Below are 27,192 nucleotides of genomic sequence, written 5' to 3'. Positions count from 1 at the left end.
ATATACTTATCCATAGAAATAGGTCTAGACACGCGGCTGACAAGGGCGTTGTGGTCGGAAACACTAAAACGCTTGATTGCAATTAAAATCGGGTTCCCATAACAAACGGTCTTGACCACTGACTGTGTCGTTTTAATATGGAATGCCTGATAATATACACAATATTATACTGTGATATAATCCAAAACCGGTTTAACGTTAGACGTTGCCACGCCGTTGCATGCTTAGTGCATATGCACGGTAATAATATTATATGTGTTTAGTCAGTAACCCGGCAAGCGGCGGTCCAACAGAACGTGTCTACTGATTGAGTGATTCCATGGTGTCAAAACTACAATAATTCGGGACACATTTGGTACGTTTATCATTTTTACTTCTGTAAACATTTGGGTGTTATAAAATAGCAAGTAAACCTCGAATAACCCATAGTATATATACATAGTATACATAGTATATATACATACTTACTATAAATAAAACATAATATTCATAATGCCACGTGCCTGCACAATGTCATATTGTCTTAATTTTGCTATTAAGAACTTCCATTTACTTGTTGTTTACACAAAAACTACCTATTATCTATTAATTAGTTACTCGTAGTAATATTGCGCTTGTTATAAAATGCAAGCTGCATATACGCGGCATTGCACGTCAAGTGTTCCAAGATGGAAACCCCCGCTGATGCGGGCTGTCTTAGATCAGCGGGGGTTTCCGACGTTAGTCTAGCCATCTTTTCACTCGGTTATACACTTCCATCCCATTCTAAAGTCGAGCTTTACATCTATCCACTTTTCAAAAATATCAAAATGTTCGCAAGAGCCGAATATTTGTACCGTTAAGTAGGTACAGCAAAATATTAAGGAACTCGTAGTTCTTGAATCCTATGCGACAACTTTTTATTTGTATAAAAATTAAAATAAAACGGGCTAACATGAAATAAGTCCAACTTTCGAATTTTTAATTTAATTTTACAACTTTCAAGGCATTTTAATCGCTTCATATTAACTTAGATTGTTTGTAACAAATACGCCCAACTACTGTCCATAATATTCAACAATTAAAAACAATGTTAATAATTATTATTACTTGTTGTTACGGGAATAATATTTTTTCCGTAAACATGTCGGCTGTTATAATATTTAATAAAAAATAGTGTTCGTTTATTGTTTAAATGTTAAGAATTATGTATTTTACGAAACTCGAATAAGAGGATAACGTAAATTGACGTCAATTAATTCCAAAATTCAACAGTATCTAAATTATATCTCTTAATGATTGATATACATACATACATATATATATATATATATATACAATATACATACACATCTCCCTAATAGTAACACAATCCAATAATCACACATTACTTAAATCTGAAACGAGATAACTCTCCATTTTCGATACTGTGGCCTAAAACTTATTTGTAAATTACAAATGTACATTACGTAATAATTTTTTATTTTTTCTGTTATTCAAATATAGACATGTCCAATATATACAGGTATTAATTTATAATATAGTACACAGGAACCAGATAACTAATTTATATGTTTATCATCTCTCAGCGTGGTAGCTACTAAATTTTGGACTTCCGTCTGGTGTAATAAGATTAATTAAAAATACCAATTACAGTATTAATTACAATCAATGGTAATAGCGTATCAAAACTTGTACTAGTCGAATGTATAATCATTAGACTTTTGTTAGTAGTGTAAACATATTATGGAAGCATAATATGATTGACCACAAATTGACCACAATATTCTTGCCTCTAAATTATATCACTTAGGTATACGCAATCCTTTTCATTCGTGGTTAGTTTCCTTTTTTTCTGGTAGGAAACAATATGTTAAAATTAAAAATTTTAGTTCAAGTCAGTATGATGTAAGTTCGGGTGTCCCTCAAGGGTCTCATTTAGCACCATTACTATTTAACATATTCATTAATGATATGAATTTTAACAATTCACACATGTTACTTTTTGCGGATGACTTAAAATTATTTCGTGTTATTAAGACCCCAAATGATGCTAAGTTACTTCAAAATGACATAAACGTCCTCTATGATTGGTGCAACCAGAACAGTTTACATTTAAATATTTCCAAGTGCAAAGTATTATCGTTCTCGAAAAAACGGGCATCATATCTTTATAACTACTATTTAAATGATTCTGAACTCACTCGTATCTATAAAAATATTGACCTAGGTATAATATCTGATGCACCTCTATCATTTAATGAACATTATTTATATATTTAAAACAAAGCCTCCTCTATGCTTGGTTTTATTAATCGAAACTGCAAAGGTTTTAATAATCCGTATGCATTAAAAGCACTTTAATGTTCATATGTACGGTCAATATTTGATTACTGCTCTATAGTTTGGTCTCCTAGTAAAGTAGGTCCGATACAAAATCGTTTTTTGAGATTATTGTCTTTTAACTGCGACATTCAACGTCAACCTCACTCTTCTTATCAGCCACTATTGTCTCTTTTAAACTTGGAACCGTTGGAGATACGAAGGAAAAGGTTAGATCTCGGTTTTATTTTTAAAATACTTAATGGGCAGGTTTATTGTCCAGAATTGCTTTCAAGCTTAAGCTTTCTGGTTCCTAATCGGAGTACTAGACAACAAAATACTTTTTATGTACCATTTCAGTCTAGCAATTATGGTAAAATTCTCCTATGATTAGAGGTATGGAATTAGTTAGTACATATCATATTGATTTATTTTCATGTTCAACTATTGATAACTTTAATTTATATTTAAATAATTTAATAAAAAAATATGTTTAACTAGTATGTAAGAAATATCCAAAAACCTATGGTTATGTATTTGTATATATTTATATTGTAATTAACTTAATATTAATGTTTACTTAGTAATATTTAACCTATTTAATAGTGTTTAGTAACCACAAAGATTTTATCTAGAAAATTGTACGCATCGATCATTGTATATTCTTTTTAATTAGTCATTTTTGCCCGTTTAAATAAATAAATAAGAATATAATATTTTAATTTTACCAAACAGAGTTTTAAAACACGAATAAATATGACACTTCGTGTGATGTACCTTGAGCTTTATAATCCCACAATCTGTTTTTGTCAGTTGTTCACTTACAATATGTTGCCATTTAAGTCTAAACCTGTTATCAATATAGTCGACATTGCGTTTGTTTTTTATATTAATTTATAATCACAAATATAAATCATTTGGTTAACGTTATACTAACATTGTCATCTTAGACGTAGAATAATGATTAGTTTGTAACGATATTAACGCTATGAAATAATTTGAAACTAAATACAAACTTACTGCTCTTAGCAACTACTATTACAAACTATTCCTACATGAGTAGGTCTATATCGGCTTATTCAGTCGGTGAGAGGAATTAACTGATGTGGTTAATACAATATATTTACAATATACAATATACATACATAACATTTATATTTTGTTGTAAAACTGTCATCCATTTTCGTTCATTTCTATTTACACTGATATGCTATGTAAAATTCTTGTGAAATTCGCTTAGTGTCATATTTTAAAATCTTTTTGGGAGGAAAGAAAAGTTCAACATGACAGGAACCTGTATAAAAAAATAAAACAAATTAGATAAAAATAAAGATTTTCCAGGAAAGCAGTTAAATAAAAACACTACCTTTAACTAATTATCAGTCGTATTTTAAATTTGTTGTTATTTGTAATCCCAAAATATAGTTTAAGTACAAAAAAATAACAATTTGTTTGGCAAAAGTATACTTTTCAAAAATCGTTTTATCGTATCAGTCTTAGGTAACATACCTTTTAGTTTATTTAATAACATGGTTAAAAAAAGAGTACTAATTACTAACATTTTAATGCACATAAATTCATCATGTTTATTTCGTATACCATTATTTTTTATAATACAATTAAGCAACATTGTTATTTTCCTTCTTATGGAAATTTCACTCTAAGAATTGGTTTTTATATTTCATCAAGTATTAAAAATAATAATTAGTTAAAAAAAATAACCCTTAGTATGTTCTGGAGTAGAACACAAAGCCGGTTAGTTGTTCAGATAAAGGCGAGTCATTCAAGACGCTAAAAAATCATAGACCGTAAAAAATGTGTGACGTCATTTATGTTTTGATAACCTACATATTGATAAACCTACATATTATTAAAAATTTGTTTGAACATTAACGGTTATTCAGTCTAGTCGTTGTTGTAATCTAATAAAACCAATAGTGGGTAATCGCGATCAGAGATACTGACCATTGGACAGCTGTAAAATAGCTAAAAAACATGTCATTTTTTTTAAGGCTGTTTTCTAGATTTAAGAGAAATGTAGGGGAAAGCGTGAATTTGTTGTCTTTTCCTTTAAAAGTGTCCTTTGTGAACATTTTTTGTATCCATATAGCAACATGAAAAAATCGATTCAGTAAAAGACAAATATGGATAAAAATATACCTTGTTATCTTTGATTCAATGTTAAGTCAAAGAATAAAGCTTAGTAAGTTATTTGTAACTAATAATACCTCAAACTATGATACTTTCTATCGAAGTTCATGATTAAACGGAAAAATAATCAAATATTGTTCACAATTATGAATATAGGTTAAGCTGCCGGGCTTGGGCATTGAACTGTTTTATCACCATAAAAACGTATTATTAAAAATAATGGCAGTCTTAACAACTAATTTTTTAAAAAATATTTAACTAGTTCTTTTCGTTCGTTATTCTCGTCGATCGGGGCTTAGACGGTTTAGGTTTGGCATTTTTGGGCTTATAGCTGACCTACCGCTACCAAACAAGTTGGCCCCAGAGAGAGATTTCTTCCCCCAGACAGATTGCCCACCCGGAAGAACAAACCGTCAGTGACCCAGATTCAAACCAGCGACCGTGCGTTGATACACATCTTATCTCACTCTGTCACACGCCTGCACTAAAAAAAAAAAAATATACATATTATATTTAACTAGTTAAAAACATTTATTTATATCCAGGAAACCCTGAGCAACACTTGTGGTTATATAGTATAAAGTAATAAAATATTTAAAAAAGCCCTTCACTACAATTTTCCACTTTAGCTTACACGAATTTTTTGAAATATTTAATTATTTAATTACTTATTATTTAAATCAAGGGCAAAATATCTATCAATTGAATGCGAATAATGCGTGTAGGTTAGCTAATATAATAATTATTATTTTATTATATACCCTACCCTCTAGCCTCTGCCTAAATTTCAGATGGTAATTATTTTCGGTATAATATTCTTTTACCATATAATAATAATTACATAATTTAACAATAAATTAATAAAGTACGAGTAGGGTGTCATTGAAAAATAAAATTAACACTTAATTTGTTGAAAAGCTCTTAGTGTCTCTTAGTGTCAAAAATTCACAAAAAAACATACAAATTGAATGGTTTGATATATAATTTATAATGTAAATAACTACTACGTTACATAAGAATTATTAATTTATAATCACAGTTAAAACAAATCCAAAGTTTACTCGTTTTTTTTTTTTAAATACATGCAGTTAAGTTATTATTTTATTTTGTTTGTTCTAGTTTAATTGAGTTGATTCTCTGAAATACCACAAAAAAAAATGGGGAGCGATAATCATGAATCGGATGAGGCTCACGTAGCTATGTTGAAACCATCACCAGGAGAAGAAAAAATCAGCAACACTGAAGCCGAGCAGAAAAAGCCATTTCTAAAACGGCTGACAGTCGAGCCTATCCTGTTGCCTTACATAGTTGCCTGCGTTCTAGTAAATTTAACAAATCAAAATTTGAACATCCAAAAAGCGTGCAGAGTGAACCTAGATCTCAGTAAAAGAGTGTGTGCTTCACTCGATCACCAAGACTCTTCCAACTCGTCGGATACCAGTGAACTTCAAGTACAAAAATTAGTGGCCAACATGCTCATATGGCAGACCATTTTACAAAACAGCATACCGACCGTATTTGTTATATTCCTGGGTTCCTGGAGTGATCGAAACCGTCGGAGGAGACCTTGTATGCTGTTGCCACTTTATGGAGAACTTATTAAAAACATTGGCCTTTTTATTTGTGTCTACTTCTTCGACGAACTACCAATGCAAGTATCAGGCCTATGGCAGTCCCTACCCATAGCTTTGACCGGATATTGGGTAGTCATGTTTATGGCAGTGTTTTCCTATGTCGGAGACATCAGCACGGTGAGTTTAACGCACACGTTTGTATCAATTATATTTTTATCTGATTGGATACTTGGCACGAATTCATTACTAAGCTTTTGTTCTCGATATTTAGTCAAACGATATAATATTATAAAAACATTGTTGAAAAACAATAACAAATATCAGTATTATTAATAAACGATGACAAATAAGTGAAACACGCTGAACATTGATAAAATATTACTTTAAGAAACGCTAAAAATAAGGTTTGGCGACAATGATGTCGCACGGTTGTTCAAAAATTTGCATTTACCGAATCTTGTTTTAAATGCAAATAAAAAACAAAGTGACGCTCTTAATGGACTATTAATAACATGTGAAAATAACATTTCGTCGTATGCCTAGAGTCTGCGATGCATAATATTTGCACTCATGCAGTACCGTGGCCGGGGGGGGGGCACATTAGGGGCACGTTCCCCGTTTCTTCCCCTATAAATTGTTATTAAATTTATGTGGGCACGCAATAACTGTCGGCTGTTTTAAAATGTTCTCTACTCCTTGAACCTTCAGAACTAGTTCCCCTTCTTCCAAAATAAACTTCTGGCTACGGTACTGCTCTCATCCTTAATACTGTAGTCCCTTTATTCCGACTGCAAAATATGTTGTTTCCGAACTGGTTTTTCCGCCGTTTGAAAAACTTCTCCCGGGTACGGACGGATAGCCGACCAGTATATGGAATAACCAGTTTGGAAACAACAAAAAATGTGTTGAATGTTGATACTCGATAAGGGATTACAGCGAGTGGATAAAGCACTTGACCGAGCTTAATGGCGTGGGCTGTACGCGCCGTTATTCATGAGTTATTAGTTGTGCATAAGTTGATACGCAAGATAAAATATTTGTGCACTATATACTCGAGCCATAAATAAAATAAAATTGTTTTCGATTTCAGCTAAAAGACAAGACGATGAGAGTGGGTTTGGTAAACCTGACAGTGGCCATAAGTCTACCCATTGGAACGGCATTCTCCGGAATACTGTACAGGAAATTAGGGTTCTACGGAGTGTACGGCATCTCGTCAATACTTTGTATTATCAGTATATATTTTGCTTACACTTTTGTTGAAGACAAAAATCCGGTAATAAATAGCAAAGAAAACAAAGGCACATATTGGTCTCGAATCAAGTTCTTTTTCGATCTGAAACACATCATCGAAGCGTTCCGCGTGAGTTTCAAAAAAGAAAAAAATCATAGAAGACTGAAAGTCATAGTGCTGACGATACTGATCACCACAATTATGGGACCATTGCAAGGTAATATTTTTAAACGACTCACGGGTATTCTATTTGCTCATAAATACCCGGATCTTACCATTAAAAAAAAAAATACACACTTTAGCCTTTTAACGCATTTATTAGAATTCTTGCTAGTTGGTCACCATAATTTTTAAAATGTATTACGTTCATATATACTGTCCTTCCATTTATAAATGACGGTTAAGACGAAATGATAATTAATTCATTGATTAGTTAGTTTTTTTTTATATAGTACGATTTATCTCACAATAGGGTCAAGTGTTGTCGATCAGTTATTAATGAAAATGTTATTATAGATTAAATCATTAACGTTTTTATTTGTATGCATTATGAAAAAATTGAAAATTAACATCTATATCATTCAAAAAATATAATGGTTTTCATTATTATAAAATATACATATTTGAGCCCACCAAAACTAAAAAGGTGTAAAAGTTCCAATATTCGGGTAGGTAGTGCTTGAAAGTTCCATGAAGTGTATTGCGCCAAAATAATTAGGCTAACCATAAATTGTGCAGGTTTTTTGTTATCTTGTCAAAAAAGTGGTAGTAAATAGCAAAAAATTTGTTCCCTCACCAAACATTTTTAAGGGGCAGTGCTCTGCATTTTACCTGAGATGTAAAATACATTTTGATTACTTCATTAGTAATCAGAGTAGAAACTTACTTGTTACTCTATAACGAATAAAACTACCGATAACTATAACGCAGGCACATGTTATATTTGTTTAACATGTGACTTTATTTTTTGACATTTTGAAATTAAAAAAACAATACAAATTGTATAGTATAAATTATTATAGTAATATGTTATCAATGCAATACTCGAGTATATTACCAGTAATATCATTTCCATCTTATAATAATTGATAATTGTTGTGTAATAGGGTGTAATTATTCTCATCTTGTAATAGACAATTTTACATTTAGTTATCCTCGATTTACACACAACCTACAGTTTGATGTAGGTATTACGTAACCACTATCGCTAGAATTAATTTTTTAAAACAGGCTATGCTTAATATTATTCAGGAATTATACGTTATGTAATACATGGGTCGTGGGTAGTTATTTGTAATTAAAATGTGCCTAAGCTAAATAAAAGATTCATGGTCATTTGTTCTACGACGATTACAAACGCTACAATTATTATAAATACCCATACACATGCCGCAATTTACAACCAATGTGATGCAAAAATATAATAATAAAATAGATAATATATATAAGATAGAAAATTATCTTCTTAGTTTTTTTTATATAGTTTATTAGGAGTTAAGTTCGTTCCCCTATTATATATTAAATATATACATTGTATATTTAATCTATGATATAAATTATAATGTACTGTGTGTATTTTTACATTTAATAAAACATTATTGTAAATCGTCATTGTTCTGTGCTAACTGTGGCAATGTTTCGTACAACGCTTAACGCGTGTTAATTTACCAAAAATTACTGTGTTTTTAATAATAGTAGTTTTCTTCCTTAAGATGTATACTCGTATATAGGTATCAAGATCAGACGGGTTCAGGTGGAATTCAGAATTGGAGGGTTAGGCTGGTGAGGTTAAACTCGTTCTTGATCTTGTACCAAACGAGTTGATGACCCGGTAAAAGGGAGAAGGAGTCGTCGACTACAACTTATAAACCAAAAAACTATTTGAAAAATGTGTAACATTAGAGTACTAAAATGGCCGCTTACGATTTTGTATTACAGGAGATTTAAGAGAAAATATTTAAACAATACTATTTTATGGACGTTAGTCTTCCATCAAAATAATTGTTTGACCGTTTTTATGTATATAAATATGGACTGTATTGATCTAATGTTATAAACCACAATACTCAGTGTGGTTCCCTTGGTGGTGATAGGGGAGGTGCTCCCCACATTGTTTTTTTTAAATGAAGAAAAAAACTGTCGTCAATGATTATTTTGTAAGGGAGTCGACCAAGTTAGGTATCTATTGCCATAATTTATATAAAAGCTATATAAATATCACAAGATGATCAATTTGAACATTGATGGCAAGTAATTTTTAAAAAGACGGATGTTTTCCTATTAAAATTTTTAAAATTGTTAATAATGACTATTTCTTGTTGCCTTAATAGTTTAAAATAAAAAGTTAAACATATCATATTCTAACAAATGTTCGCCGTCTTGTAAAGTGGTCAAGTAAAAATATATTATTATGTATGAGTTTTAAGACAATTTTTTTTAAATTTGTCTAGTTATTTTTAGAACAATATCTTCGGCGAGCGGTTATAACCAGTAAGGTTAGATTTTAACAAAAACGAGATTTTAACCGTTTTAAAAATAATTAAAAAACACAATTAAAAGCTCAAAATTTACTTGGACCGCCCACCGAAGATAATTACCAAACAAGTAAAAATTGTTCTTTCAATTATTAGGCTGAACTTGTCGCAATGTGACGACAAAATATTACCCAGGTAAAATCACATTTAGTTGTCTTAAAAATTAATTTCATTATTTACTAACATGGTGATCTGATTTAAAAAAAATAGCATTATATTCATCCAATTGGCTCTAGTTTGGAGGATAGTTATAATTTGTTGATTTAAGTTATTATGACAAGATTTTTGGTAATTTTATAAGTATTTACCGATTAATTCAATGCTTGCAAAGCAGAACTTTCAATGGGACTGCCTTAGCAATATGTATAAAAAAAAATACCAAAACATAAGTTTCTTGTGTCTAGTGATGTAATTTATGTAAACATAAAATAGTAATTTTGTAAGGAACCCTGCATTTTGACGGATGGCTATTTAAGTATTCATATAAGGTAACATTGGCAGTGAGCTGTATCTCTAAAACTAGATTCAATCTAAACAAAATGTTCATCATCATAGCTTAACAGGCCTTAAAGGTCCATCATGAAATGGGTTCGTGGCAAATTCGCTAGACAGTTTCCCGCCTAGCAAACAGAACCACCTATTTTGTATTTTATTAATATGGGGAATTTTAATTTTTCCATTTAAAAAAGATTCTTAAGTCTGAAATATGACACTTCAAAATCACTCACTTGTAACGATGAAAATTATTACAGCCCATTGAAACTAATAAAACTGATAAGTTAAAATAGATAAAGTCAAAAACTACTTTTTAAATTGTAATGTTTTTGTATATTTTATTCAAAAGGTTTTGAGTGATCGCATTTTTGAGTTTTTATCGTACATAATTATAATAATTATGATATGAAAAATAATAAAAATTAAAAAACTGCGCTAAGTAGTGGGCGTGAAAAAAAATTCGGGCAGAGTTTTGAACCCTCCTCCCTTTAAATTTCTCTTTACACGAGGCTTTGCTTTAGCCCCTCCTCCATACTCAGTTTTATTTAAGTACCTTTGCACCTTAGTATTGTTTGAAAAAATTAACACTAAACATAAAAAAAAAAAATCATAATTTTGCTTTTTAATTTTAGGTGAGAAAGGTGTTTCCTATTTGTTCACCCGTATCAAATTCAACTGGACCGAAATGGAGTTCAGCATTTTCTCGACGTTTTCAATGGTCATCAATCTCATTGGTAACCTAACGATTATAGTTTTTATTTTTCATTGGGGTATATTATATGTATATATATTTATGAAATTATAATATTTTCCAGGAACGTCGTTGGTTCTGGGAGTTGTGATCAAGAAATACGGTGCAGACGACGCACTTGTAGGTATCGTTGCCAGTATTGGAAAATTCGTATCGCAAATAGTATTTGCTTTGGCCGGTTCCGAAGTAGTCTATTATTTTGGTAAGAGCGCATATAAGAACTACTAATTGCTGTTACATACATATATATATATATATATTTATTTGTAATAACATAACATTTTCAAGTCGTATTTTATTTACTTGACACTTTCGTTTTGTCCACACAGCGGCCGCCATAAATTTCTTGCAAGGACCAGCGATCATTTCACAAAAGTCGATCGTGAATAAAATCATTCCAGCGGAAGAGCTCGGTAAAAATATAATGTTTATAAAATAACAAAAAAAAAAAAATAAAAACTTAAAATGCCGTTTTAAATCAAATTTTCGTTTGGCCGTTTAAGAACCGCAAATAATAATATATCTTGTCACATTATTAGGTCAAGTTACCGCGGTTACCAGCATCGGCGAAAACCTGGTACCAGTTTTCTGTGGCCCTCTATACAGTGCCATATACGAAGCAACCGTCGATTACTTCCCCGGCGCATACTTCTTGCTTACCGCCAGCATCACGCTGATAACGATCGTCAATTACGCGTGAGTACACCATGTCAGCATGATTATTATATACCGTGGTGGGTACAGCAGTGTACCGTATTATAGTAGTAACAAATCATTGGCAAATAACTTCCTCAAAAGCGAATTGTTCTTTTACTAGAAATGAAATCCCGAAACCAGGTGGCCTGGGTAACATATATACTAACTAAATAAATCAAGGCCTTTTTAATTTTTTCATTTGCCATTTTTCCAATTTCGACAAAAATTAATACCGTACAGGGTAAAATTAAAATCGATTAGGTCGAGGTGTATCGTAAGAAGAACGGGTACACAGTTTTTCGGCATGTTTGTTTTATTTTCCATCTATATATGTACACACACGTGACTTACACATTTACAATACACTGGTATCCCAACCAGACCGTTCGCCATTTTTCTTTATTGAATTCCGGATTTTACCGAACAAACCTGTTTGTTTGAGAAATTAACTGGCGTTTTTACAACTAGAGAAAAATATATATATATAAAAAAATATTCGGTCACGTTCGGATTGTATTTCCAAAGTTGGCCCTTTAAAAACAACATAACAATTAATATATAGTTACCTAGTTAATTACCGTTGGCGTTTTTTTTAAAATTTATTTATAGGATACTCTATGTACTGCACAGACAAGAAATTCGAGCGGGTATTCATGGCGAGTACACCGACCCAAACCCGGATGAACAGTCCAACGGCGTGAGCACAATAAAATACGGTTCTATAAAGCCTTCGTTGAACGGCATTGGCGAAATGAAACTCCAATAGTACAACATAGACTGTCAATATTGTTTATTCACAAGTTCCTATGGAGCGGTCAAAGCCTGATGTTTCTTACCTACTTGCCATTAAGCGAACTCCCCCCCCCCTCGACGGAGTAGGATAACTATTTATTTATTTAAAAAAAAAAATAAAAAAAAAACCGCTTATTATTTGTTTTAAGATTTTCACTGGTACGTCCCTATACCGTATGAGCTGTGTAAATATTTTTTTTTTATTTAACAAACTATAATTGTTTGTTAATCGTTTGGAAATAAATAAATGCCATCTATTGTATTCATTATATGTACTTATAATGGCATGATATATTATACTAAAATAATAGGTATTTTGTGTAAATAATTGTTGTTTCGCTCAATTTGTATAAAATACATTTAGAAATTACAATTATACATTATTACGAGTCACGATTTTTTTTTTTAATATTTGTATCTATATTGTTATTCGACGAGGAGCTAAAAAAGCTATTGTTCTTTTGGGTATTTACAACGATTTGTTTCGTGCCTAATTTCTTCGTGTGTTGAGTTGATTAATCAGAAATCGTTGCCAAAATATACTTAACTAGGCCTAAAATAAAAAATGTATACATTTTTTAACCTAGCTAGCTATGACAATTTGAAAAAAAGTCCACTTACTTCCATCTCGTGTGAGACCTTTCGAGTTTCCCTTAGAAGTGGGTATCGTTTAATTTCTTTACTTAAGTTTTTTAGCTGTAGTAATAATTATATACAATGTTTAAATGTTTATATGGAACATTTAAAGTACCTTTATAGAGATCAGATCTGTATCGAGGGCAGTGCACTGTATAATAGTTTGATTTATTCATTTTATTTACTTTAAGAGTGATAAACCCGGTTTGCAGACCGGTTTTAAAGAATATAGTGAGACACAAATCGTGGAATTTATACAATTTAAGTACATTTTTGTTTATTATATAACTGTTTTATATTGTTATGTAATCGTTTATCTTTCATGTTTCATTTTAAATTGACAGCCACGTGCAAAATAATGCCATTTGATTCTTGGTAATAGACAATAAAAGCAACGCATTGTTAAAATAATATTTTTAATTAAAATACTTTGAACGAAATTGTTTGTTTACAAGTTGCTGGTTATTCCATGTAAAATCGACGCAAAATTGTTTACTCATATTTGGAACGCGTTTTTATTTTTTAATACATTCATAGTTTTCTTCTAAATAATATCTTAAACATTTATTAGTTCAAATTTCGTTCATTGCGAAGAATTTAATTTTTATCATTACTAATAAATGATAAACTCTGTAGATTTTTAGTAAACTCTACAACACCAAAATAGAAATTGTCTTTTTTTTTATCAAATGAAGAAGTAGTACAAACAAATATACAACTTACCAATTATTTTAAATTGATAATCACAATTTTTTAATTTTGATTTAATATTCAAGTTATAACAATTCTATTTTTATTTTGCCACACATATAGAAAAATGTATTTGTAAATTAGAATGACTTAGGTCAGAAGTCGAATCCAAAAGGCATATTATAAGGTAAAAAAGTAACCCCGTCAATATTGAGAAAAACTACAAAAATATGTATACATTTTTTGTCTGTTTAAATTACAGCAATTCCATAACTTTATGAAAAATACACTTTTTAATTTTGAATTTAATATATATTTTTAAGTGGAAGGAGGTATGCTAGTCGCATGACTTCTTCTATTACTGTTACTTGCTGACGTTCACTTGTGATTTTTTCTTATTATTATTTATATAAATTAATTAATTTAATATTACATTATTTTTTAAAAGTTTGTAGTTTTACAATATTATACATTAACCAAGCGATCAGTCAAAATTTTCATCATTCTCAGCTTTAATTTATCTTAACAGATTTAAATGACCTTAAACTCTCAAATTTAATAAAATACTTTATAATAAAAATCTGTAGTGGACATTTTTTACTAAACAAAATCAAACACCATGATTATTTTCTATAAAATGATTAATATTTTTATATATAATAGTTTTCACCATCCATAGTTTCACATAAGTATTTATTTGAAAGAGATTGTAGTAGTTCAAATTATGAGAAAGACCTTTCTGCCTTCTGAGTCAAATATGCTCCGTCCCTACTGTTTTGGTTGAAAAATTTATAATTTGAGTGCTATAGCATAACTATTTTTTTATTTATTGATACATGTTTAAGTTTTTTAAAAATGATATTGAGTTTTTAAAATTGTACCCGTAGTATAAAACATACTTTATTTAATTTTTTTATTTTAAATCAAGATTGGTTTTAAGATCATATTTTAAATATTTGTCATAAGTAAACACTACATGAAAAAAATGTATGTTAATAACCGTATAACAGAATAGTTATCCATGTTGGCTTTATTAAAAATGTAATATAAAATAAAATATTACCAATTACTTATGTATACAATTTTCGAGTATTGAATTACAAACATAATTATTCATACAATAATAAAAAGAATACCAATATTTTTTGGCTGCCAAAGTTCAAACGTATGGTCGGTATTCATATTCAAGTATAAACTATAGTGATTGACAAATCGGTTACGAGTATTTACACATTATATAGAAAATAACAATTTAGAGTTACCATTTAATTACCTTCAACTAGAAAAAACAAATTGAAATTTTTACTAACTAGGATACATTTTTAAAATCTAAATTAATATGAAAAATACATGTATTTTTTCAATTGGTGAAACAATAATATATAAATAACATAAAAATACAATTAATTATAAAATGAGAGAGCAAACACCTTAAAGAGTAGCTTGTTACGTACAGTCAAAGTAGAAAACATTTTTTCATTAGAATAATATTTGAAAGTTACCATAGAATTTTAATAAAAATAGGTATGTTCAATATTCATTTTTTTATGACACGAAATTACAATTTGTTAATATAAACATTGTTCTAAATGGTTAACTATAAAACCTATAAATAGTGGCATTTGTTGTTCTATGTATAATTAAGTAAGACAAAAAGAATTTAAAACATTTTTTTTTTAATATTATTTACTGGAAAACAACAATGATTTGTATAAAAGCAATAGTTTGCTTTAATAGATGTAATTAATCTTTAAGTGAAATAACGATGTGGTTAAGATTTTGATTTCAAGCCATTGTTTATATATATATATATTAGTTGTAGTGGTAAGTACTGCAACATGCTACTTATAATAACGCTATACAAATTATACAATACTCTTAATAATATCCTACAAGTCCCAATAAAAAGATTAAACCAGAGAACAATGTCAATGAGTTTGATGATAACAAATTTACAGATGATGATGAAGACTTTTGAATTTGAGCACTCTTATATTGTGAACAAGGTGTTGAACGACGGATGAACTCAAATAACGAGTCAACAATATTAGCAGGTGTAGGTTCCCCACATTTTGTCAATTCTGCTACTACACATGTTTGAAGCTCGCCCATACTCCTGAAAGTCATAATGATATACTTAAGTAAATGAAAAACTAGTAGTATAAAACTACTGAAATTTCGACAGCAACGAAATGCAATGTATAAAAAAAAAAAAGTGATGTTATTTTAAGTGCCAATAACACCATTTTTTTTGTGTACATACATACACTATCACAAATTTGAAAAATAATGAAATAACTGCCTTCTAAAAGTAATTTAATTGAAAATTGTTTATGGGGGTCTACTAACTTGCACTGATCTTCTTCGAATTTGAAAGCCGGCAAGTTGGATAAGCTGTTAACATCACCGGAGGGGGAGTACTTGCTGAATGAGGTATTCAGACAGTGTTGAATAGCTTCTTGTTTGTCCATCAAGCAATCAGGTCCGCCTTCTGAATAGAACACTGTAAAAACAAAAGAAAATACCACAGTTAAAATTTTCATATTCTGTCTATTCTCGGTCACCAGTTCCAAATAGTTAAGTAAATACATATACATACACGCTATGCGATCGCCCTCGTCGTGACAAACAAATCCTAATAATGCTTCGGTGACGCTTTGGAGAATTACCTTGCTAGCTTTTTCACCTTCGTCCAGGCAAACTTCTACAGTCGATGTGAAATTCAACACACAGCTCTTGAAATCTGGCGATTTCCTACAAATATTAATTAATTTTTAATTTTCCAATATACATACAGGGTGATACAATGGTGATACACCATTAACCCATCAATATTGCATAAGATTCACCCATATATTAAAAATAAAACTTATATGTATTCTGTCTATAAATATTATTAAATTAAATAAATTCCAAACAATTTGTCTTAACCGTCAAATATTATAAAAGTTATGACCACTTATATTTTGTCTTATAATAGCGCTTTCGTTGTGACGATTTATAATTTATTATTAGAAGAGTTGTTTATCACAGTGAATAACAATCAATTGTCAATACAATTATACAAATATAGATCAATGCATACAGTAGCCAGTTGGTTGAAAATTATGAGCATTTCATAAATGGCATCAATATTTATCTAACAATCCTAAGCTTAAAAGCACTGTAACTCTTGAAGTATTGAACAGACATTGGAAGTATTTAAGACAAAATATTTTATTTTTTATTGACAATCATAAATATCAAACGAAAATTAAGTTACTAATGGTAATATTAAGTTACCATTAGTTTAAGGCATAAAGGCAAGAAACAAATATGTTTAATATTATTCATATATGCATGACAAGAACCCAAAACTATAGTTTTATTTTTAATATATCATTGAATTTCATGAAGTATTGGCTGGTTCATAGTTAGAGAATGATCAGTATTTTTTAAATACTCGGCTTATCAGCAAAACTTACTTGCAGTATTTTTTGAAAACTATGTCCACGTCACCTTTGGGTTTGGCTTCCTCGACCTCTTTTTTCAGTTCTTTGAGGTCGACTAACGAATGAACACATACTTGAAGTTGTTCTTTGGCTTCCTGAAACAAGGATAAAAATATTACCTAATTATTATTATTATTTTTTGTAAATATACTATGGCTATTGCAACTACATTTATTACATTTACAGAAAATTACTATATAAGTTTAAAAACAATACCATCAAAATTATGAAGAATTTACGTGTAATTGAATGAAAATTATTGCAAAACAAATTTCAAAGACAAATAACAATGGTCTAAATATAGGCAGCTACTATACTATGTATAATGATATATCGTTCAAGCAACAATTTATCATATAAAATTGATAAAAAAAAAATCTATGGTAAATCATAATATGCGTAGTATGTTTTAAAAAATTTTAAATGACATTTGCATTGTTCTACTCTTTATCACACTGCACAAAATCTGAGATAATTTTCGAGTCCATCGAAAAAAAATACTATCAAATTGATGCAATATAATAAGTTTTATTTTTTACAAAATATGTGTCATTGGTAACCTAAAGAATAATTCCCAATAAATAGTTCCCTAAAAAAAATGATCAAAATTTTAGTTTCCAATAAAACAAAAAATGTAGCACTTTAAACGCCAATTAGAACTTCTGTAATAACAGCATAAAATACATATTTTTGGGTAAATACTCAACATGCCGGACTAAATTTGATTTTTAGTTCATACAATTCACTCAGGCGACACTTTTTCCTTAATAATTACTCAATTATAAAACTGTTTTTGAGTTTGGTATTGTGTGGAAGAATAATTTTTCGGGCTAATAATTATTCAGTGAACCTATTGAAATGCATTCAAATACATTTCTTTACTACTCCCCAGTTCGGTTTAATATGCAAGACACTATATTATTGTTAAACCGCGGCGTTACATATTTTTTTATTTATTAAAATTTAAATTCAACAATTGGAACACAAATAGTGGTCTAACCGCTAACGTATCAAATAATAGAATATTCATAAGCGTGTGAACACCAAACATAATAATGCCAATGTGTATACAGTAGGTATTATTTTAGGTTCATTTTTATCTCCTCGATCAACAGACACCCAAACGTGAAACGTTGTTAAATCAACATTATCGGCTCATCACGTGAATTGCTAAAGAATTGTTCATGGCAGTCATTTTAAAAATAAACACCAATTTATTTGATGAGTCATCGGTAGGATATTTCAAGGGTTCGTAACAAAAGTAAAAAATAATTTATAACTATATCACAGAATGGACAATTCAATAGTGTACATAATACGTCATATTTATATTTTATTTGTTTTTTATTCGTTTTTTTTTAAATATCATGCTACTTGGTCGTTGTCACAGTAGAACAACTTAGAAACCGCACACTGCAGTTGTTGTGCAAAATGCAAATTAGCCTGGGAATAATAAAATCAATCATTAGACGTACGTTCGACAATACATATTTAATACACTGTGCTGTTCTTTACCGGTCAATTATTATCAATTCAAAAACACCCTTTATATCATTCACTTTGTCATTGATTGACAGAGCACTGGATAATATACAATAATGTATTAATGTCAATCGCAGTTTGATAGTGGAGAGCCTATTTTTAAAAACAGGAAACCGATCAAAATTTGTTATCATGGTACATGTCTACGCCACCATTGTTTTGTTCACAACAGCTGCATAAGCACAAATCATAATATGAAATATAAATACAATGCATTTATGCATTATTTATAATTATTAGCATTATAAGCAATGGTCGATGCATGAGATCATCAGTATCGGTTGCGACCTTGTCGGTTTGGAAAACAGTGAAGGCAAACTCCGTTATCCCGGTATTTACAACTATCAATTCTGTACAGCAAGTATAGGCGTTTTGCCTGTGATTGTTTTAATCATATTATATTGGATTTTTAACAAACGTATCCCCACGTCAGTCATTACAAACCATAGATAATATGGTTCTTTTATTATCAATTTCATAAAACATCCAAAGTCCACAAAGCAATCACATTTTTTTTACATAGATTTTTCACACACACAATACATTTTGTACATCTCGATTACTCAACGAAACAGGCGGCCAGTATAACAGTGGTCAGCGTCAATAGTTATAACAAAAAAAAAAAATATCCCTCTAGAAATTACATTATTCTTTAATACATTATTTACTTACTTCTAGAAAATAACGATTTAAAAGTTCCAAAAAAAAAAAACCTACGGCAACAATAGATTATTATCAAAGCTAATACATTTGTGAAGAATAAATAGAAAGCAAATGAAACACAATCGTATAACTACACATATGGTTAATTAATTTTAAAACATTTGAGTGCATTCCAATAATAAATGTTAAGTGGTGCAAGTCATTTTTTTGCTCGAAAATTGAGTTAATATAGGCGTAAGTAAAAAATCGTTATTTACAACCAAATTTCCAATAAAAAAAAAATAATTTACTCGACATTACTTAGATGAACTTAAAATTCCTACAAATTGTATTATTTCCTATAAAAATGAGGAATGATAATTATTTAGTTTTGTATTGATATCGTCGCCAACATACAAAGTTTCCCAGTGAAATTATTTAAATTACTGGTTACCACTTGGCCGCATAGTTTACATTTCATGACAAGAAAAACAAATTATCTGGACATTGAATATGTATATTTAATTTTGTGTTCGGTTATTTTAAACACAAACTCATATTAGGTAGGTTATCTTAAAAATATGCCAATAAAGACATATTATTATAGTAATAATATATAATATTACTTTGTTCACCGACATAAAAAAGTACGATAATTAATTATACTTTAAATACTATTAAATTGGATTTAATGATTACGCCTAGGTGAGGTTTAAATGAATCGCAGTAAAAACATCCAAGGAATAAAATTACCAACGGAAAAAACGTTGAAGAAAAAAATTACCAAGGAAACAAATACTTGTTTTTATTATCTGAAACGTTATCATTATTTATTTTAGTATTTTAAACCACTTGGCAATACTTATACCTGAAGAAACAGAACCTTCCAATGATTTAGATTTGTTTGATTAACTATTTGAAATGTAAAAGAAACGTATAAAATAATATTAGACATTAAGAATAGCGAAAATGTCCGGTTACAGAATTTTTCTTGATATCGTCAGAAAGGCGAAAGCCCAGGGTGAACAATTTGAGTTTTATAATAAAATACAGTACATTTTTATTATTATTTATAATATAAAAACGTATGTATGTATTTCAAAGTACTTTTTTAGCATTATTAAATTTCCCAGAGAAATTGTTCATGTTGTACACATATTCAATTAGTACTTACTTATTTTGAGAACATTTTTTTTTATGTGTACCAGCAGGAGTAATTTTTTAATTCACAAACCGGGTTTACATTTCTATACAATTTTTTTCATACATATTATTCAACTATTATTAATATACTTTGTAGATATACCTATTGTAAAAAGGAAGTTCATTCATAAATTTAACGAACCTTCAAAAAACAATTAACTACTGATAATGGATATAAAATACCGTTATTGATATAAAGTATGACCACCCCTTCCATATATTTTATCTGGCTTTTGTTGAGCATTAGGCTATTGTTTTTGTTAGTACTGTTCTTTGTATTTGTGTATAATCACATTCTTTGTTGTATTATTATAAATTATATTATATCAGGCATGTCCTATAATACCCATTTTAAAAATATGATAAAAATCATAGCTTTAAGGTACAAGGTCACTATCACAATATGATCCCGTTTAATAGAATAAAACGTTTACAGAATAGTTGATAAGTTAAACGTTTTTGTAGATACATTAAATAGATATGTAAATAGATTATCTTTTATCCGAAAATAGGATTAAACTTGATATTTATTGGACTTTGAGATCAGAGATAATTATATGTTGTTATGTTAAATTTGAACTTCACTGTAAAATATCAGCAAACTCATGAAGTTGGTACAACATGTTTAAGAATGCTGTCCTAATTCGTACAATAAATAAACTACTGATATGTTCTTATAATTCAAATACTCAATTTATGCAATGCAACATAATATGTATTGAAATTAAATAATATATTAAGTAATTATTTTGCATAACTTATGAATTATCTTTTATTTTATGCAAGAAAACTTAAAAACATATAAGGTCATCATAACAGCACTACAATGTTAAATAATTAATGAGTTTGTTATGTTTAATAAAATTCTTATTTTGCAAATTTCTATGTAAATATCAAAAGTTGTAATCATAAATAAGCTATATTAGAAGTATATTAATAATTATTACTAAAATAAAAAAAATTTCGAAACATTTGTCAATGAAATATTACCATTTGTTATTTAAGAAAAAATGTTATCAATACAAAAATGTAACTTAGTGTAACTTTAGGTAATAATAATGTTTCTTTTTTTGCTAAATACCTATGTCTGATAATAGAAAAGAAATTATGTATTAAGTCAATAAAAATTAAAAAACATAAAATACCGTATTGAAAAAATTATGTTTAGAAATTATATTTGGATAAAAGTTTTGCAAATGTTAGTATAAAACTTAAAAACTAGTATTTAGTTTACAAAATATGTTTGCTCATAGACAGCAAAGGTATCAATACCAGCTAAAATATATTTTTAATAAAAAAATTTCTAGTACAAAATTTTGATCTATTGTCTATAAGAAAAATTATTTTAGTACTAAAAGAAAGTTCTAATTTTATTATCTGTATTATTTAGTGATGGGAATCCGAAAATCCAGATTTTTCAAAAAAAAAAAAAATGCTATTTAAGCCATTTGAAACTATTTCAATAAATCCAAAATCTAAAAGCAGTTTATCTATTAGGTGTTTTGTTTTATTTTTACATATTTAACAAAAAAAAAAAATTACTTAGGTACACAGCTTTATATAGTAAATTTTTTTAACACTTATATGATTTTTAAGTAGCTTAAATAGCGTTTTTTTTTTTGTGAAAATCCTGATTTTCGGATTCTCATCACTAGTATTATGTATGCTACGTCAAAATGACCAATTAGGCTGAAAAATCAGAACTTGGTAAAAATTCAAACATCTAAACCCAAATTGTACTGAAATTAATAACATTATTATAATATTTATAATATATCATACATGTTTTGAATACTCATTTTATTTTTTAATAACAAGCAAAAAAATTATAATTTGTTTTATATTTTATTAATATTAAAACTGAAGAACCATCTATTAGTTTTTTAGAAAACTTATTTTGTATATTGGATGAAGTATTATATAAAACTAGTTTTTGTGGATACAAAATAAACTAATAAAGAGAAAATAATACTTGGCTAATCCTATAATACCTCACACCATATTTCACATTTGTAAAAGCAATTGCTATTAGTGGTAGGAACTAGTATTACTAGTAGCAAGTGATATATAAAAAAAAAAATAGTGGTATTTATGATCATGGTAATAATAATACATCACATCTTTGTTAATAAGTAATGAAACACAGCTTATCCATCACTAAAATATAAAAATCATCATACTTAAAAAGGCAAATTTCTGACTGTGCTAATAAGTGGTACTTGGACTGAGGTTAAACGTAAGAACGCATACTTGCAATAATAATAAGTAGTTATACGAAGGTCATTATTTGATTCTCAAAAAATACAAACGTAAAGCCATAATCAGAAATATCTAACCTAAAACCTTCTCAAGGTTTTATACAAACTTGCATACATATATTAGCCTTATGTTATGTTATGTGTATTATATTTTGTTTAACAATCAACTATGTTTTGAAATAAGAACTGTAAAATTAAATGATTTGATTTATTCCGTAATTATAATGTACCACATCTATAAAACATTTTGTTATGAAACTGAAGTTTATATTTCTCGTAAGCAATCTATACATACTCGTTAAAACTGTATAGGAACATATTATTAGACATACATAAACATATTTATTTACAATTTTAATGCGTTTTATATATTATAGCTTATTTATGTAAATAGTAAGGAATATAATGAACAGAACATTAATGCGTTCTAGAAAACATTACTATATTAGGTAAATATTAGATTTATCTGTTTAGTGTGAATAAAAATAATATTTTAATAAAATCAAAATTTGTATGCCAATCCACATAATAATATGTTTAAAGCCACTATTCAATTATATAGATAATAAATTAAAATATAATTAATTTGGCCAAAAAAAATAATCTGTACAAAAATTACATTGGTTTTTGACTTGGTACATTATTAAATACAAATTAAAAATTCTTTTCGATTATAAGAAATTTTCTTTTTCTTTTAAATTGTAACCTTTTTTTTAAGAATCCACCAAATCATTAAAAATCTCAAGAATGCCAGAATCATAGTTTAAATTAAGTAGGTATCATAGTAAGTATTGGTTTAAGTATAACAGGTTAGTCGGTACTTATAAATAAGAATGTATACATTTATAGTGAAATAGAAGGATGTATCAATTGCTATACTGAATTATCTATTACCAACTGGAATAACCGATTAAACTTTGAAATTATTGTGACCCAATGTTAAATTACAAATTAACATAAGGAATACATAAAACAGTAAGAATTCATCAAATAGTAACAATAACCCATTTTTACAAAAAAATTTAAATAGATATATATTGATAATTGATGCATTAATTCCTAAACAATGTATACTTTTTAAAGGATAATTTAGGATCCCAAAATCAATTGATTTTTTCTTTAGCCAAGTCTACTGTTCTGTTGTGTCGCTAGACTTCTACATTATCAAAAAATCAAAGCTGTGGTTAATCATAAGAACAAATCAAAATTTGGGCTTACCTGAGGTTTTCAGATTATATAAATTAATTAAACTATTTAAATAAAATAGGTCAGTAATTTACAGAACAAAGTCTGAACAAATAGTCAGTTCAAAGTCAATTTGTAATTATTGATTTTTCAAACAAGGTCAGGGAGACCATCAATATTACAAAAATCATATAGGGTTTTCAACAAATAATATTGTGTTTATATAATAATTCATAATTACACATGTTCGTACTTATTCGTAGGTATTGTACGGAAACCTAATACAGAATCATCAGAACTCAAAAATGATCAATATAATTATATTCGTTACAACAAACTCATTTGTATTCTTAAAAATTAATATATTAAAATGTAGGTATAATATAACTATCGTACAGTACAACTACACACAAAATTGTGTTTTTAACTCAATCATCTCATTTTTGAATTACTACACTATAGTTTAGAATTTAGATTCTACCTACAATTAATACCACGATACTGTTGGTTTTACTTAACCCTTTCGTTCAAGGCATTTTTAAAAAAAAAAAAAAATCAACAATTTTTTTACGTATTGGACTGATATTGATTATCAATATAGCTGTGTCGATTTATCATCAATCTATACTAGAACTTGTGTTTAAAGACATTTTTGATAATGATAGTACGTTGTTACTATTTTATTTTATTTTTAAAGTTATATCCTCGTACGAGGATGTCAGTAACGAAAGGGTTAATTGATAATACATTAATTGGCAACATTAACAAAACACCTATATAACTGAGTTATGAAGATAGTGAAGGCACAATCCTACAATGATAGCATTTTTTTAACAATAGGTAGGTATGGAATTTACTAATCCCTCCATTATTTTCAGTACAAACCTATAGAAGTCTAAGTCAATTGGCTCTAAAATTATCGTTTATAATGCAACTTACGTGATGACCAAATATTTTAGACAAGGTACATACCATAGCTAGTTCATAAGAATTGTTGACTTGGCTGTTTCGTAGACATTTTTCTTTGAACAATTTCTCACCCTCTTCGAGAGACGGTATAGAAGAATTTAATTGGTCGATATTTGGCACATTATCCAACGACAACGAGCCAAACTTCTTTTTAACTGTATCTTTCAGATCGTTAAGGTCGGTCTCACCCTCGCTTCCTCTAACGCACCAGTTGACATTATTTGAGATTACTGTGAAAGCAAAACAAGACCCCTCACAAAATTATTTATTCTACATATTGTATACGACTTCCAAACATGAGACACTTACCCAAAACAACGACGATGACAGGTACGACGAAGTTCTTCATGTTTATTTATTTTATAAACAACTATATGGGTATAATATTAACGAGTGAAAAATGTGAAAGAAAAAAAAAAATAATGAAAAAAGAATAATCTATTCGAAGCGCGGTCTGATGTGTCACTCACATAATGTTATTACGCGAACTACCTGTACCTACTGTGTAGACACTAAAAATATTATAGTCGCTCGTTAGCTATAGAAAGGCCGCTGAGAAACGTTATTAACGAGTGGAATGGAAAGCTAAAAACCGCAGTCGGGTACGCAACATTACTACCGTCTAACGAAATCGCATACAACACAAGGCAAACCGGAGCCCGGAAGTGACGAACGACCTAACCGACCGCAAGAACATCAAATGTAGCGACCGGCGAACAGAAGTAGGAAAAAATATTGTTACGGTGGGGAAACACTAAACCGCACACACACGACTCACTGATAAGAGTGCCACAAAATAGATAAAAAAAAAAATAGTGATAACCACGTCGGTCGTCCAACCACGGAATAACCAGAAGGGAAACTTTAAAAAAATTACACGGGTTCTTGTGAGCCGCCGAAAAAGGCCAACTGTCATATTGTTTTGCGGCCGGGAGCCACACTATAATGGATTGCCTATAGAAAACTTTTTCAAGGGAAAAGCTTGATAATTGTACGTAATCCGTAAAAACAAAATGTCGGCCAAATCAGTCCAGGTCAGTCAAGGTTTCCCTTCTGGGTATTCCGTGGTCCAACACTCGTTTACTACTTACAGCTTACTGTATGATACACCGTGTATCCCTCCATTATAAGTTATAATAGTAAATAGTATATCGAATAATGTTCATTGTTCTGTACTATAAAGTAATAAGTATTCGAGTAACAGTTGTATTTGTGCAAATGTAGATAAATAAATTATATTTTACTTTTTAGTAGATATTCGAATAGGTACCTGCATATTTTAAATTTTTAAATACTTGCAAAATATATATTTTAAATAAACACTTTTGAGCATGCCTGATTTCATAAAATTGGGCCACGGATCCTAATTTCAGCTGAGGCCCCAAAATGTCTACCTGACAAATTCGAAGACATTACTAAACTTTTAACTGGTTACTATTTTTTTAAATTTTTAGTCTAAGCAAATTGCATTTTTGATGTTTTTCTTAAAAAACAATAGTTATTTTTATAATTATAATTTAATTTTGAGACATCTTCATTTAAAAGTAAAGTGAATAATTTCATTAATTAATTTTAATGTTATAGTTATATTTCTTTTGATTATTCTAATTGAAATATAGTTAGATGTGTTTAAAAGATTCAAAAATTGACTACAACATACTCAATTGACTACATTGAGTAATTTTAAATTAATTATAACTTAAAAAATTATAATATATATATATATTTATCAGATTTCAAATCATTTGTTTGCAAAACTGTACCATTAATATTTAAAATTTCTGCTTTCTGAATATTTGACAGTTAATAGTTTGTAATTTTGTTGAAATGTTTACTAATACAATTTTTACAATAATAGGGAGAGTTTTAGTAATTTAGTTCTTTGTAATAACTAATAACTTATAAATAAATAATATAAATTGTATATTGATTACACTAATAGTCCATTTACACATAAATTACCACAAGTTTTATTTAAAACAAGGAACTAGTTAAAATAACTTAAAAAAAATACTCATACATAAAACCAAAATAATTCATTACTCAAT

At 28.9% G+C, this 27,192-nt stretch overlaps 2 protein-coding genes across 2 annotated transcripts; one reads left to right on the top strand and one right to left on the bottom strand.

Moving 5' to 3' along the window:
* The first annotated feature begins 217 nt into the window (after nucleotides 1-217).
* On the top strand, nucleotides 218-13,086 carry LOC126847558 (solute carrier family 46 member 3-like). The gene is made up of 8 exons (XM_050587880.1): nucleotides 218-355; nucleotides 5,572-6,203; nucleotides 7,117-7,477; nucleotides 10,922-11,023; nucleotides 11,105-11,242; nucleotides 11,370-11,453; nucleotides 11,580-11,736; nucleotides 12,346-13,086. Exons 2-8 carry the CDS (start codon nucleotides 5,610-5,612, stop codon nucleotides 12,500-12,502), a joined length of 1,593 nt encoding a protein of 530 aa, XP_050443837.1. The 5' UTR covers nucleotides 218-355; nucleotides 5,572-5,609; the 3' UTR covers nucleotides 12,503-13,086.
* A 1,754-nt stretch (nucleotides 13,087-14,840) lies between these two features.
* Nucleotides 14,841-25,869, bottom strand: LOC126847559 (27 kDa hemolymph protein-like). The gene is made up of 6 exons (XM_050587881.1): nucleotides 25,454-25,869; nucleotides 25,148-25,374; nucleotides 17,319-17,440; nucleotides 16,454-16,608; nucleotides 16,204-16,357; nucleotides 14,841-15,970 (listed from the first exon to the last, which is right to left on the bottom strand). The coding sequence occupies exons 1-6, from the start codon at nucleotides 25,491-25,493 to the stop codon at nucleotides 15,733-15,735; spliced, it is 936 nt and encodes a 311-aa protein (XP_050443838.1). The 5' UTR covers nucleotides 25,494-25,869; the 3' UTR covers nucleotides 14,841-15,732.
* Nucleotides 25,870-27,192: the final 1,323 nt, after the last annotated feature.

The sequence above is a fragment of the Adelges cooleyi genome, unplaced genomic scaffold (genome assembly GCF_023614345.1).
Source record: "Adelges cooleyi isolate 19-005CV unplaced genomic scaffold, UGA_ACOO_1.1 ACOO_flye_CR_arks_rails_tigmint_CR_PRNA_108, whole genome shotgun sequence".
Lineage (NCBI taxonomy): Eukaryota > Metazoa > Arthropoda > Insecta > Hemiptera > Adelgidae > Adelges > Adelges cooleyi.
This window is presented reverse-complemented; position numbering and strand designations above follow the sequence as displayed.